The sequence below is a fragment of the Cebus imitator genome, unplaced genomic scaffold (assembly GCF_001604975.1).
Source record: "Cebus imitator isolate Cc_AM_T3 unplaced genomic scaffold, Cebus_imitator-1.0 Scaffold306, whole genome shotgun sequence".
Lineage (NCBI taxonomy): Eukaryota > Metazoa > Chordata > Mammalia > Primates > Cebidae > Cebus > Cebus imitator.
In genome coordinates, this window is record NW_016107621.1 from 1,119,453 (window position 1) to 1,133,843 (window position 14,391).

The 14,391-nt window shown below is 54.5% G+C and overlaps 1 protein-coding gene across 4 annotated transcripts in view; it reads right to left on the bottom strand.

Moving 5' to 3' along the window:
* Nucleotides 1-12,825, bottom strand: part of AXL (AXL receptor tyrosine kinase) — a 36,866-nt gene extending 24,041 nt beyond the window's left edge. For all 4 annotated transcript variants that reach the window (XM_037729443.1, XM_017502960.1, XM_017502959.1 and 1 more), the window contains exons 1-6: nt 12,301-12,825; nt 10,734-10,962; nt 10,053-10,153; nt 9,247-9,423; nt 3,440-3,520; nt 3,189-3,304 (exon numbers count right to left, since the gene is read on the bottom strand). In XM_037729443.1, coding sequence (XP_037585371.1) covers nt 3,189-3,304; nt 3,440-3,520; nt 9,247-9,423; nt 10,053-10,153; nt 10,734-10,962; nt 12,301-12,364 — 768 coding nt within the window. In that variant the 5' untranslated portion in view covers nt 12,365-12,825. The remainder of the gene's footprint in view (nt 1-3,188; nt 3,305-3,439; nt 3,521-9,246; nt 9,424-10,052; nt 10,154-10,733; nt 10,963-12,300) is intronic.
* Nucleotides 12,826-14,391: the final 1,566 nt, after the last annotated feature.

The following is a 14,391-nucleotide window of genomic DNA, read 5'->3' on the forward strand; positions in this document are numbered from 1 at the left end:
TCTCGATCTCTTGACCTCGTGATCCACCCGCCTCGGCCTCCCACAGTGCTGGGATTACAGGCTTGAGCCACCACGCCCGGCCAATTTTTTTTTTTTTGAGATGGAGTCTCACTGTGTCACTCAGGCTGGAGTGCAGTAGTGACGTGATCTCAGCTCACAGCAGCCTCTGCCTCCTGGGTTCAAGCAATTCTCCTGCCTCAGCCTCCTGGGCAGCCAGGACCACAGGTGTGCACCACCACACCCGGCTAAAATCTCATAATGTTTTAAGAAAGTTTATGAATTTGTGTTGGGCCGAATTTGAAATCGTCCTGGGCCACATGCGTTAGACAAGTCTGATGTAGAGGTGCACTGAAGATTATGCATGTAACGAGTCTCATTTCGTCACCCAGGCTGGAGTGCAGTGGTGTGATCTCGGCTCACTGCAACCTCTGCCTCCCAGGTCTCCGCCTCCCAAATAGATGGGATTATGGGCGTGTGCCACCATGCCTGGCTAATGTTTTTGTTTGTTTTTTTGAGAGGAAGTCTTGTTCTGTCACCCAGGTCGGAGTGTAGTGGCGTGATTTTGGCTCACTGCGACCTCTACCTCCCAGGTTCAAGCAATTCTCCTGTTTCAGCCTCCCAAGTAGCTGGGGCTACAGGCATGTGCCACCATGCCCAGCTTTTTTGTAATTTTAGTAGACACGAGGTTTCACCATGTTGGTCAGGCTGTTCTTGAACTCATGACCTCAAGTGATCCGCCCGCCTCGGCCTCCCGTCCTGTCCCTAGAGTCTTCGCTCTACTGGTGGTAAGAATATCAGTAATGGTAACAATACCTCTTATCTGTGCACAGAGACAGTTTAGCCTAGCGCTGAGGAGCATGGATGCTGGATCCGGGGCTCAAATCCAGGCTCTACCATTCCCTAGCTGTGTGTCTCAGTCTTCTCATCTGTAAAATGGGATGACAGTGGCTCCCTGCTTCACAGGTTGACTGAATTAGGGCATATCAGCATTTAGAAGACTGCTTGTGCATACTGAGTGTTTGCCACTTATTATTTTTTTTCAGATGGATTCTCACTCTGTTACCCAGGCTGGAGTGCAGTGGCGTGATCTCCGTTCACTGAAATCTCCACCTCCTGGGTTCATGCAATTCCCTGCCTCAGCCTCCTGAGTAGCTGGGATTACAGGCACCTGCCACCATGCCCAGCTAATTTTTGTATTATTAGTAGAGACGGGGTTTCACCATCTTGGCCAGGCTGGTCTTGAACTCCTGACCTCATGAACCACCTGCCTCAGCCTCCTAAACTGAAGGGAGTACAGGCATGAGCCACTGCGCCTGGCCTGTTACTTATTATTTTATGTGCATTTCCTGGTAACAAATGTCAAGCTCTGCATAGAGGCACAGGCTCTCACACTTATTCCACCCTAGGAATGGCACACTCAGGATGGAGGGGCCACCGCTGCTGTATACACCTGTATAGCCTTGCCACATGGAACCACAAAACCCCCATAACCACACAACTCACAACCACGCAATGCAGCAGCCACCAGATTCCCTTCACCCTGGAGACCCCAGCCGCACCGTCACACAGTATGTCAGGAAGGAGTTTACTGCTACACGGTGTGGGCTCTAAAGCCAGATTCCTTGGACCTAAGTCCTGGGTTGGATGCTGTTTGCTGTGCGACCTAGAATGAGTGTCTTAACTTATCTGAGTCTCAGTTTCCATTTCTGGAAAATGAGCATCACAGTTCCTACTTGTCACAGTATAAGGTTTAACGACATGATGTATATAAACTGTTTTGCACATTATAATTATCAACAGCTAACATTTGTTCTCCTTCCTTCCTTCCTCTTCTCCTCTTTCCTTCCTTCCTTTCTCTTTCTCTCTTCCTCCCTCCCTCCCTTCCTTCTTTTCCTCTTCTTTCTTTCTTCCTCCTTTTCTCTCTTCTTTCTTTCTTTTAGGACTCTCTGTCACACAACGTGGAGTGCAGTGGTACAATCACAACCCCACCTAATTTTTTAATTATTTAGAGAGACAGGCTTTCAACATGTTGACCAGGCAGGTCTCAAACTCCTGGGCTCAGGTGATCCACCTGCCTCGACCTCCCAAAGGGCTAGTATTACAGGTGTGAGCCATGACACTCAGCATAGCTAACATTTCTTCAGTGCCAAGTATGCATCAAGCTCCCGGTCGAGCACATTCCTGGATGCACTCATTGACTTCACACTACCACCCGATGGGGTCAATTTCCTTTCTCAACCCCATTTTACAGACAGGGAAGCCCAGGCCCAGAGAGGTTCAGCAACTTGCTCAAAGTCACATAGCCTGCATGATGGGAAATGACACCACCATGAGACCTGGGGAGGAGTGGGGGCACATGGTGGATGTGAGGATGGAAGAGGGAGTGAGGCTGTCCCCATGCTCCTCTCTGACCCACAGTGACAGACAGGAAGAGGAACCTCTACCAGGACTCCCCATGCCTGCTCCCACTTCTCTTTTCCCTGTGACCCTCCCACTGGAACTCTTCAGCCCTAGCCCATGTGCAGCAGGAAGTGAGACCTGGAGAAGGAAGAGGACACACTTCTGCTTTCCTGGGGACACTTGGTGAATGTGGGCAGGGGTGCAGCTGATGCCCGACCTGGCATTTGAGGTCTTCCAAATCCAGCTGACCTCTGGGATTGAATCTCAGCTCTGGCTTTCTAGCCGAGGGGAGGGGAGGAGAGTGGGGAAAGGTCACTTCCCCTCTCTGGGCCTTAGTTCCTTACCTTGAAAACGGGAAGATTCATAGCCACTATTTTTTGTTTTTTTCTTTTGAGACAGTGTCCCACGCTTTCACCCAGGCTGGAGAGCAGTGGTTCAATCATGCCTCACTGCAGCCTTGACTGTCTAGATACCGTTTTAAGTCGGTAATTTGCATTCACTCATTGGATTTTTACACCAAGCATACCAGGTAGGTAGGCACTACCATTATATCCATTTTGTAGACGAGAGAACTGAGGCCCAGATAAATTAAGCCACCTACCCAAGCTCACATAGCCAGCAGGTGGTGGAGCCAGCATTTGAACCCAGGACATCTGGCTTAACCCCCAAGGCTCTACTGCTTCTCAGCAGTGGCCAAGAAGGGGTGGGTTCCCAGGGAAAGGATGGGGCTTGGGGGTGTGGGTGGAAAGAGGCCTGAGACTGAAGTGAGCCGAGTTTTGGGGTCTCACCTGCAGAGTGCAGTGGGTCAGGGGGTAGATGCCGCTCAGGCCTGGAGTCCAAGCCACCTCCAGCTCCGTGGGTTGGCGGGAGACCAGGTGGAGGTCACGGGGCTGCTGGGGGAGCACTGTGGAGAAACCAGAGGGACTGACCCTGGGGAATCTTTGCTCAAAGCTCTCTATCCTGCTCTCTGCCCCCACTCTGACCCCTGACCTAAGCCCCGCCCTCTGACACCCAGCTCCCCAGCTCCCAACCCTGTCACCTGTGATGGTGGCCGTGCGGGATGTGGTGACCCCCTTGGCGTTATGGGCTTCGCAGGAGAAAGAGGATGTCTTGTTCAGTCCTAGGGAGTCATATGAGGGGAGGACCCAGGATCAGAGAGGGGCAGGAAGGGTTCCTGGGCCAACACACGTCACTACACAATATACATCAGTCCCCTTTTATCTAAGGCGTCGCTTTATTTTTATTTATTTATTTATTTTTGAGACCGAGTTTCACTCGTATTGCCCAGGCTGGGGTGCAGTGGCGCGATCTCGGCTCAAGCAATTCTCCTGTCTCATCCTCCTGAGCAGCTGGGACTAGAGGCAGCCACTACCACACTTTGGCTAATTTTTAAATTTTTTTGTAGAGAAGAGGGGTCTCGCTATGTGAGACAGGCCAAGGCTTCACTTTTAGAGGTTTCAGTTACTCTTGGTCCAAAAATAGTCAATGGAAAATTCCAGATATAACTCCTAAGTTTTAAATTGCATGCTCTTCTGAGTACTGTGATGAAACCTCACGCCATCCTGCTCTGGTCCGCCTGGGATGTGAATCCCCTTTGTTCAGCATCTCAGTGCTGTATCTGATATCTTTCTGTGAGTCACTCAGCTATCAGATCGACTCTCCTGGTGTGGTAGTGCTGGTGTTCAAGGAACCTTTATTTTTCTAAATAATGGCATGGCCAGGTGCTGTGGCTTGTGCCTGTAATCCCAGCACTTTGGGAGGCCGAGGTGGGTGGATCCTTTGAGTTAGGAGTTTAGGACAAGACTGGGCAACATATTGAAACCCCCATCGCTACCAAAAATACAAAAGATCAGCCGGGCGTGGTGGCGGATGCCTGTAATCCCAGCTACTCAGGAGGCTGAGGCACCGTAATCACTAGAATCTGAGTGGCGGAGGTTGCAGTGAGCAGAGGTCGCGCCACTGCCCTCCAGCCTGGGGGACAGAGCAAGGCTCTGTCTCAAAATAAAAGAAAAAAAAATGGCCCCAAGGTACAAAATAGTGATGCCTGCAATTCCGATAGGTCAAAGGGAAGTCTTAAAGTACTTCCTTTTAAGTGAAAAGGTGAAAGTTCTCTACTTAGGAAAAGAAAATCACATACACAGAAGTTGCTAAGATCTACAATAAGAAACAATGTATCCGCGAAATTGTGAAGGAAAAAGAAAGTTATGCACAGTATACAAAGGGTTTAATGTTATTCATATGATGGAGGATAAGGGGAACTACTCAACATAGATGCACATAGAAACATAGACAACCCCCAGTCCCCCCCCCCACACACAATGTCTAGGAGGTAAGAAGGACCAATTTTTTCGTTTTTGTTTTTATTTTTAAGACAGGGTTTCACCATGTTGGCCAGGCTGATCTCGAACTCCTGACCTCAGGTGATTCACCCAACTTGGCCTCCCAAAGTGCTGGATTACAGGCGTGAGCCACTTGCCTGGCTTCATTTTGTTTTTTGAGACAGGGTCTTATTCGGTCACCGAGGCTGGAGTGCAGTGGCACAATCACAGCTCACTGCAGCCTTGACCTCCAGAGCTCAAGAGATCCTCCTGTCTCATCTTCCCGAGTAGCTGGGACTACAGGCGGTCACCACTCTTGGCTAATTTTTAAATTTTTTTGTAGAGAAGAAGGGAGTGGGGGAAGGTCTCACTATGTTGCCGAGGCTGGTCTCGAACTCTCGGCCTCAAGCGATCCTCCTGCCTCGGCCTCCCAAAGTGCTCGGATTGCAGGCTGAGCCACCTCGTGCCCAGCCCCGGGTCCAAGTCTCGCAAGTACGACTGCAATTCTGCGTGTTGTTTACGCGTGTGCTTGTGCATCTGTGACTGCGTTTCTGAGCTGGTATGTTTGTGGCCCTGCGTGTATCTGCGGAGGGTGTGTACGTGCATGTGTTATCTGTGTGCCTGTCTCTCGTGTTTGCTCCGTGCGGATGCGCCTATGTTTCCCACCGCGTTCACGGGGGAGGCTCTCCATCCGCCGACACAAAGTTTACTTTTCTGTGTCAGCGGAGGGAGTGGAATGGGACAAAGTCTGCAGAGGCCGGAAGGGGGTGGGTAGGGGAGCTCCTCATCCACAGCTTCCTAGGTGGCCGTTCCCAGCCAAGGTCAGGTGCCCGTGCCACAGCCCCCGCGTCCCCGCGCCGGCAGGAGAAACAGTACAGTCCCGGGCGGACGGCCCGAGAGGGGGTGGGGAGCCTGGGTCGGGTCCAGCCACCTGGCACGTGGGGCCCCGCCAGGGTCAGCGCGCGGGAGCTGGCGCTGCCGGCCAGAGAAGCCCTGGGGTGGGAGGTGGGTTTTGGAGTCGGGTCCGTTCCGACCGCAGCATTCCTGCCCCCGCGTGAGTCACTGGGGCACCTCCCCACCCCAGCGCTTCCGGCCGGCCTCCGGAGCTCGGAGCCAGAGCTGGGATCCCCCTTCCCAGGCCCCAACGGCCGCACCTTGAGTGAAGGGGACAGGAGGGTCTAGGACCCCTTCCCCTCCAGAGGGCTGCTGCTTTACCCCAGGAGGACAGGAGTAGTCTGACTCCAGATGTGCTTTCCAGATGTTCAGACCATCCCCCCACAACCCCTGCTCTCTGCCCCAGCTTTTCCAGAGAGAGAGGGATGGAAGGAGGAGGGACACACCCTGAGTCAGATACAGGGACAGACACACACAAACGGACAAAATTCCTTCACATAGCACCCCCCCAACACACACTCACAATGAATCACATTTAAACACACAGCGGCCGTTATTGGCACAGATTCACAGAAAATGCAGCACTTGATAAGTTAGTGGCACAAGATACTCAAGGGCTGATGTCACAAACACACAGTGACACAAAAACACCATGATTCACACATATACACACAGGGGCTGACACTGATGCACATTCATAAAGAGACACACGCAAACAAGCCAACGTGGGACAGACACATAAACACACAATCACATGTGTACACATTAATTACGAACACCTAGCAACATAATATACATCTAGGCTGATGCCGACACACAGAAGCCTAAACACCCTTGTATAGTGAGAGACACACACCAAGCAACAGCATACCTGGAGTCGAGGTGGACAGATAAATACACACCAAGACACAATGAAGGGTCATGTTGACCTGTTCAGACACAGACACACCGATGCGAACCAACACACAGCCAAGCCTTCATCTGCGCGGTAAGATGAAGCTGGATGCGCCCAGGTGGCTTCATGTTCACCAAGGCACAGACTGATGCAAAAAACACAGTTGCAATGGGTGTGGTGGCTCATGCCTGTAATCCCAGCACTGTGGGAGGTCAAGGGGGGCGGATCACGAGGTCAGGAGATCAAGACCATCCTGGCCAACATGGCAAAACCCTGTCTCTACTAAAAATACAAAAAAATTAGCCTGTCTGGTGATGCATGTCTGTAGTCCCAGCTACTTGGGAGGCTGAGGCAAGAGAATTGTTTGAACCCAGGAGGTGGAGGTTGCAGTGAGATGAGATCCCACCACTGCACTCCAGCCTGGGCCACAGAGTGGGATTCTGTCTAAAAAAAAAAAAAAAAAGAAACACAAGTTATCCGTGGACACATCCTGATTCTGCAGGGGAAGAGCAGCTCTCACAAGGACACAGGACACACTCACACCCATAGCTGCACACCTGTGGGCTGACACTACCACCTGCATACAGAGAAGTGTGGACCATAGCCCCAAATCCACAACCCCTCCATGCATACTCTACTTTTATACAGTGAGTCTCAGCTGTGAACACACAAACACAAAAAAGAGGGATAGGCACAGGCTGACACTGGTATACTGAGTCATGCACACACACACAGACCCTCACACATGGGCAGCCCCTAAGAAACGTACAGAGACATGCTATGGTGGCCGAGCGTGGTGGCTCACACCTGTAATCCCAGCACTTTGGGAGGCCAGGATGGGCGGATCACAGGTCAGGAGTTTAAAACCAGCGTGGCCGACATTGTGAAACCCCATCTCTACTAAAAATATAAAAATTAGCCAGGTGTGGTGGCACACGCCTGTAATCCCAGCTACCCAGGAGGCTAAGGCAGGAGAATGGCCTGAACCTGGGAGGTGGAGGTTGCAGTGAGCCGAGACAGCGCCACTGCACTCCAGCCTGGGCCACAGAGCAAGAATCCGTCTCAAAAAAAAAAAAAAAAAGACATGTTTTGAAGACCCAAACACACATTGGGACAGAATCCAAGCTGAAGGAAATATACTTAGTGACACACACACACACACACACAGACACACACACACACCACACATAGGACATCCACAGAAGTCCACCCTTGTCAAGGCACACCCTCACACAGAGGTTGTGTTTACAGATACACTAACACTCGGATCCAGAGCCACATGGATATCCAGACACCCCACCACCACCACACAGACAGGCACAGCCCCTCGCACCTGTGTAGCCCCCATTTCTCTCCCTCCCCTCCCCTTCTCATGGGACCTGCCAGGCTGACTCATGCCCCAGCTCCTGGTCCCCACTGGGCCACTCACTCAAGCCATGGGCCTGAGTCAGCCCTCTGGGGCCAGCACGCCCACCAGCTCTTCCTTGCAACTCAGGGTCACAGGAATGTTGGGAATGTGAACCCCTCCCTCCACCTTGGAGACCCCCAGGTGAAAGGCCCCTCATTCCAGCAGAGAGAGGCAGCAGGTTGGGAGCACAGGAAGCTGACGCCCTGCAGGCTGCAGAGTCCTCCCTTTACGGAGCCTCTGCCATCTCCTCCTGTCTTTCCTCCATCAATAGGGAAAATCCCCAGAGTCCAGGGTTCCCCGTCATGCCTGTGAACATTGCATAGCCCTGAGCTTGGTCCTGCCTCGTCTGTGTGGTGCAGAAAGGTATGGTCATCCTGAAGGAGAGGGTTTCTGTCGCTCAGACTTCCCTATCCTGTCTTTTGTTTTGTTTTGAGATGCATTCCTGCTCTGTCGCCCAGGCTGGAGTGCAGTGGCCCAATCTCAGCTCACTGCTACCTCTGCCTCCTGGGTTCAAGCCATTCTCCAGCCTCAGCCTCCCAAGAACCTGGGACTACAGGCGCCTGTCACCACGCCTGGCTAATTTTTGTATTTTTGGTAAAGACGGTGTTTTGCCATGTTGGTCAGGCTGGTCTTGAACTCCTGGCCTCAAGTGATCCACCTGCCTCAGCCTCCCAAAGTGCTCGGATTACAGGCGTGAGCCACCATGCCCGGCCTCCCTGTCCTGTCTGTGTCCATCTTGGGTCACTGTGACCTGTCACTTCCAGTGTATCTCATTCTGTCTCTCTCTGTCTCCCACTTTCTCCCTGATCTCTATTCCTTGGGTTCAGTCTCCCCAGGGGACCTGAGCTGGATATCTTTGCTTTGACCCAGGCCAGGAGGGCTTATTAGGGCAGGAGGTGGGCCAGTTGTGGCAGGAGGTGGAGGAGAGGAGGGCACAATTGATTCTGGTGTCCTGCTTGGGTCAAGGGCTGACAAAGGGGCACCAGGCCACACACATCGGGTCATGGAACAGCTCAGAGGAAACCCAGGACAAAGAATTCTATTCAGAGAGAGGCTGGGGTTAATAGAGGGAGAGAGAAGCAGAGACACAGACACACACACACACACACACACACACAGAAAGACACACAGACACCAAGAGACAGAAAGAGACAGAAAAAGGCATATGGAGAGAAACAAGATAGGCAGAGACAGACTCAGAGGGAGAAACACAGGGACAGTGAGGGACAGAAGGGCGGCCAGGAACTCGCGCAGAGGCAGTGATGCTCCCTTGCTTCTGATCCAGCCCTGCCCTGCCCTCTGTGTGGAGCTGACCCCATCCCTGGACTCACCTGGAATATGCAGGCTGCGCTGGGGGCCGTGACCTGGAGCTGTGGCCAGGGGCACGGCATCCTGCAGCCAGAGTAGATCCACGGGCTCTGGGGGTCCCTGGGCTTGGCAGCTCAAGTTGAAGGGGGTGTTGGCAGCCACAGTCCTGTCCTCAGGCTCCTCCAGGAAGTAAGGGAGGCCTGGGGGGGTGGGCAGTGGTAGAGGCTGGAGTCCCTCTGAGCCCCTTAGATGTTTGACCCACCACTAGGATGCTGTAAGCTTTGGGCAGCAAACCCACCCTGCAGGGTCATTGACCTGCCTATATCTGATCCCCAAGGATACCTGAGCCTAACCCCAACACATGTGACCCCAATATCTGATTCCCCCCAGGTCAGATCCCCCCCAAGACAGCTGAGCTCCTCATGTCTCTCTTCCAGAATGTCTGACAGCTCATCCTCATCTCATTCTACAGATGAGGAAAATGAGGCCACTGGGGTTGTGGGAGAGGAGTCCATTGCGTGCCTCTGATGCCTTATCTGAAGCCCAGAATGGCCTCCTGTGACCTGATCACGTCTGATGCCCAGGACATCCGACTAACCCCAGGAAGTCTTTTCACCCAGAACATATAATCCTCCCAGCCTTGCTCCCATAACTTATATGGACTCCCAGCTTCCTGAACCCCCAAAATTCTGCCATTCCTAGGCTGTATGTCACCTAGGGTCACCCTGAATCCTCCAGCATCCCTGATCACCCAGGATTCCTGCGTTTCCACAACCTATGAGCGCCATACGTCCTCTGACCCCTCGGGACCCCTGACCGCAGAGCTCACCCTCCAGCCCTACGTAGCCAGGCTGGGACACGTAGGACTGATCTCTCACAGATGCCAAACACTGGTACTGTCCTGCATCTGAAAGCTGTAGGGACTCGATTCTGACGGGCAAGAGGAGAGACAGAGAGATTTGGGTCAGAGCTGGACGCTGGGAGAGGGTCTGTCAGAATGGAAAGAGGGGTCAGAAGCTCATGAGAACGATGAAGTAGGTCCTATTATTATTATTTTTGAGACGGAGTTTAGCTCTTGTTGCCCAGGCTGGAGTGCAATGGCGAGATCTCGGCTCACTGCAGCCTCTGCCTCCCAGATTCAAGCGATTCTCCTGCCTCAGCCTCCCGAGTAGCTGGGATTGCAGGCATGCACCACTATGCTGGCTAATTTTGTATTTTTAGTAGAGACGGTTTCTCCGTGTTGGTCAGGCTGGTTTTGAACTCCTGACCTCAGGTGATCCGACCGCCTCGGCCTCCCAAAGCGCTGGGATTACAGGCGTGAACCTCTGCGCCGGCCAGTAGGTCCTATTATTAACTCAATTTGCAGAAGAGGAAAGCGAAACCTTGAGGTTCCATCACATGCTGGAAACCACACAGCTGACAAGGGGTCAAGCCGGGGTTCCCACCCAGGTGGGCTCTCTGCCCCTTGCATGATGGGGGTGAAGGTGGGACTCGGGGGGCGGCCGCATACCTGAGCTGGCTGAACAATATCCAGTCATCCTCCTCCTCTTCACCCAGGGGCACCTGGGTCTGGGTGATGTCTGCGATCTCCAGGATCTGTCCGTCCCGAAGCCAGTGCACCTCGGGAGGCTCTCCCCGAACCCGGACTTGGAGCTGACACCGAAGGGTCCCTGTGAGCCCCCGGGCACCTGTGATATTCCCTGGGTGGCCCACGAAGGGGCTTTCTTCAGCCTGTGTGCCTGCAGGGGAAATGGGAAAAGTTCGCTTAGGAACTTCCCGGCTCCTTCAGTTCCGGCCTTCAGTTCCACCCGGTCCCTGCCTGCCCACCACCCGCCAGGACCCCGCCAGGCCCTCAGGCCACATAGTTGCAGAGTGACCTCAGAGGGGGGTGGAGGGCGGAGGCTCTGAGGGGAGGATGGGAGCTTTCCCAGGGGACTGGGGTCCAGAGTCCATCCCGTCGGGGAAGGAGACTCAGGATCTGGCAGCCTCCCACGCCCTGGACTGACTGGCAGGGCCAGCCCCTGCCCCTCCATCCTCTCTTAGGGTCTCTAGAGACTTAGATTGCTTGGTGCTGGTGGATGGGGGGGAAGACATGGGGGCGGGAAGAGGGAGATCAGGGTGGAGGGGTAGGGAGAAGCCAGAGAAAGTCAGGCACGGGAGACAGAGAGGAGCAGAGATTCAGAGAGAGACAGAGATACGGAGGAGTCAGGCACAGAGAAGGTCAGGAGGCGAGACAGAGAGGAGCAGAGATACAGGGAGGGACCAAAGATGATGAAGAAATGGCCCTCAAGAGAGAAGACAAGAGGAGGGCAAACGGGGGAGACAGTCACAGAGGGAGGCTGAGAAGAGAGAGACTTAGAGAGAAGGGCAGAGACTATGAGAGAAACAGAGACCCAGAGAGAGCAGAGCTGGAGGCAGACAGAGAGACAAAGTGAGACACTACCCCCAGAGATGGAGCGGACTGGTGGGGCAGGGACAAGTTGGGGGGAATTGGCAGAGACAAGGGTTTTCCCCCAGGGCTCCAGAGCCCTCCTTGAGAGAGCAGAGCTGGAGGCAGACAGAGAGACAAAGTGAGACACTCCCCCCAGAGATGGAGCGGACTGGTGGGGCAGGGACAAGTTGGGGAGGAATTGGCAGGGACAAGTGTTTTCCCCCAGGGCTCCAGAGCCCTCCTCATCCCTCCACCCGGCCCAACGCCACCCGGCCCAACTCGGTGGCACTTCGGGAAGATTTCATCTTTCCCCGCACCCCCCAGCTCAGCTCCTCTCTCCTCGGCCCCCTTCTCAGGTCCAGCCCCCGCCCCTGCCCTGAGCTTCTTCTTGTCTGTCTGTCCTCCGGGTCCTCTCTTCTGTCGGCCCGGCCCTTCTCTTCCTCTCTGCCTTTCCCTCCCTTTGCTGCTCCTGGTGAGTCTCTTGAGTTTGTGTCTGCCTCTCTTGAAGTCCTTTTTCTGTTGTCCCAAAGAAACTCCCTAAGCCAGCCCAGGCCCCCCCAACACCTGCCACTGTCCCCCACCTCCTACCCTTGTCCCAGCCCCTCCGAGTGAGTCCCTTCCCCGAGGAGCCCCCCCCATCACTCACCCCTGGGGGCCACACAAGCCCAGCCGCACAGCACCAAGCACCAGGCCAGCGGGACCCTGCCCATCCTGGTGCACCGCCACGCCACGGGTGCCAAACTTTCCTCAGAAGTTGCTGGGCTCCCTGTAGGGGAGGGGGCAGGGCCGGGCTGTCCCCAGCCCTCCCCCCAGCTCCGGGCTCCCCGGATTTGGCACTGCCTGCCTGGCACAGTGGCAGGGGGGCCCTCTCCCCTGGCTCGGCTCACAGCCGCCTTCCCAGCACCCCTGCCTCCTTCTCTCACTCCTAGACTCAGGCAACCCTTTCTCCGCCCCTGGCTCCCCCTTTGCCTCCGCCCACCGGGGCCAGAGCCCAGGGGCCACCTGGACCATCAGGGGTTAACTCAGAGAGGAGCGGATCAGCCCTTTCTTAAAGGGGCCAGGAAGGGAGCCGAGGAGGGGGAAGGGGACCCTGGTGGCTATGTCCCAGTCCTGGGCCAGTGAGGCTGTGTGTCTCTCTATCCGTGCTCTGGGCGCTGTCCCTCTGGACTATGTGTCTCGTAAACATTCCTCCCGAACTCCACTCCCCTCTCTACTCAGCCCGTGACACCCCTCTCCCCGCCTCCACCCCCAGCCCAGCCCCAGCCAGGCCTCCTCGGCCCTCCACTCCCCCTCACTCTCACAGCTCTGCGGACAAGGACACACACACACACACACACACACACACACACACACACTCTCTCTCTCTCTCTCTCTCTCTCTCTCTCTCTCTCTCTCTCTCTTCGACGTCATTGACACGCAGAGGCTAGGACAGGCAGAGACATGCAGAGGGACCCAGACACGCAAGGGCACGCTGCTGGGCCACAGACACACTTAGACACGCCGGGCCAGGAGCTCGATTCCTGGAGAAAACTGAGAAACAGGAGCACACTGCTGGGTGGGCATCCATGGGGGACACTTACTTGGGGAGATGTAGATCTTCAGACGCACCAACACCCACGTGGTCACATGAATGGAACACCAATATATGGGCGACAGGGAAGGGGGCCCAAGTTGGAATCCCAGTGCTACCACTAACTGTGGGCTACAGGCAAGGGACTGGCCTCCTGAGCCTCAGTTTGTCCATCTGTAAAATGGGAAGAATAGAGTCGTTGGCTGGGCAGAGTAACTCACCCCTGTTTGGGAGGCCAAGGTGGGAGGATCGCTTGAGTCCAGAGGTTTGAGACCAGACTGGTCAATGCAGTGAGACCCCTAGCTCTACAAAAAGTTTAAAAATTGCCAGGCGCAGTGGCTCAGCCTGTAATCCTAGCACTTTGGGTGGCCGAGGGGGGTGGATCAAGAGGTCAGGAGTTCGAGACCAGCCTGACCAACATGGTGAAACCCCTTCCGTACTAAAAACATAAAAACTAGCCAGGCATGGTGGCAGGAGCCTGTAGTCCCAGCTACTCAGGAGGCTGAGGCAGGAGAATCGCTTGAACCTGGGAGGCAGAGGTTGCAGTGAGCCAAGGAGACACCATGCACTTCAGCCTGGGCCACAGAGTGAGACTCCCTCTCAAAAAAAAAAAAAAATTTAAAAATTAATGGGGTGTCACGGCGTGTGGCTGTGGTCCCAGCTACTATGGAGGCTGGAGTGGAAGGAGAGCTTGAGTCCAAGAGGTCGAGGCTGCAGTGAGCCTTGACCATGCCTTGCTCTCTCCCTCTGGTGGGAGTGTGCATCCTGGTCATTGCAGATCTGTGCCTGCATATCGGCTCTGTACCTCCCTTCCTGTGCCGTGTGTTTGGCACGTGGAGGGCTCTGCATGCCTGGATGTCTGAGCAGGAGAAGGCCGGCGTCCATGCCTCTGCTCTTGGCCACCTCTGTTTGGGTACTGGTATCCCTAGGGTGCATCATGGAGTCCTGTCTGTTTGGCCTCCTGACGTCTCTTCTGCCTGCCCCTTCCCGGCGCTGCGGCCTGATCCTCCCTTCTCCTGCCTCAACTCTTACTCTTTTCTCGAATTTAGCAACCAGAAGGCTGTTTCTTTTTTGTTGTTTTTGTTTTTGTTTTGTTTGAGACAAAAGTTTCACTCTGTCGCCCAGGCTGGAGTGCAGTGGTGCGATCTCAGCTCACTGCAACCTCCG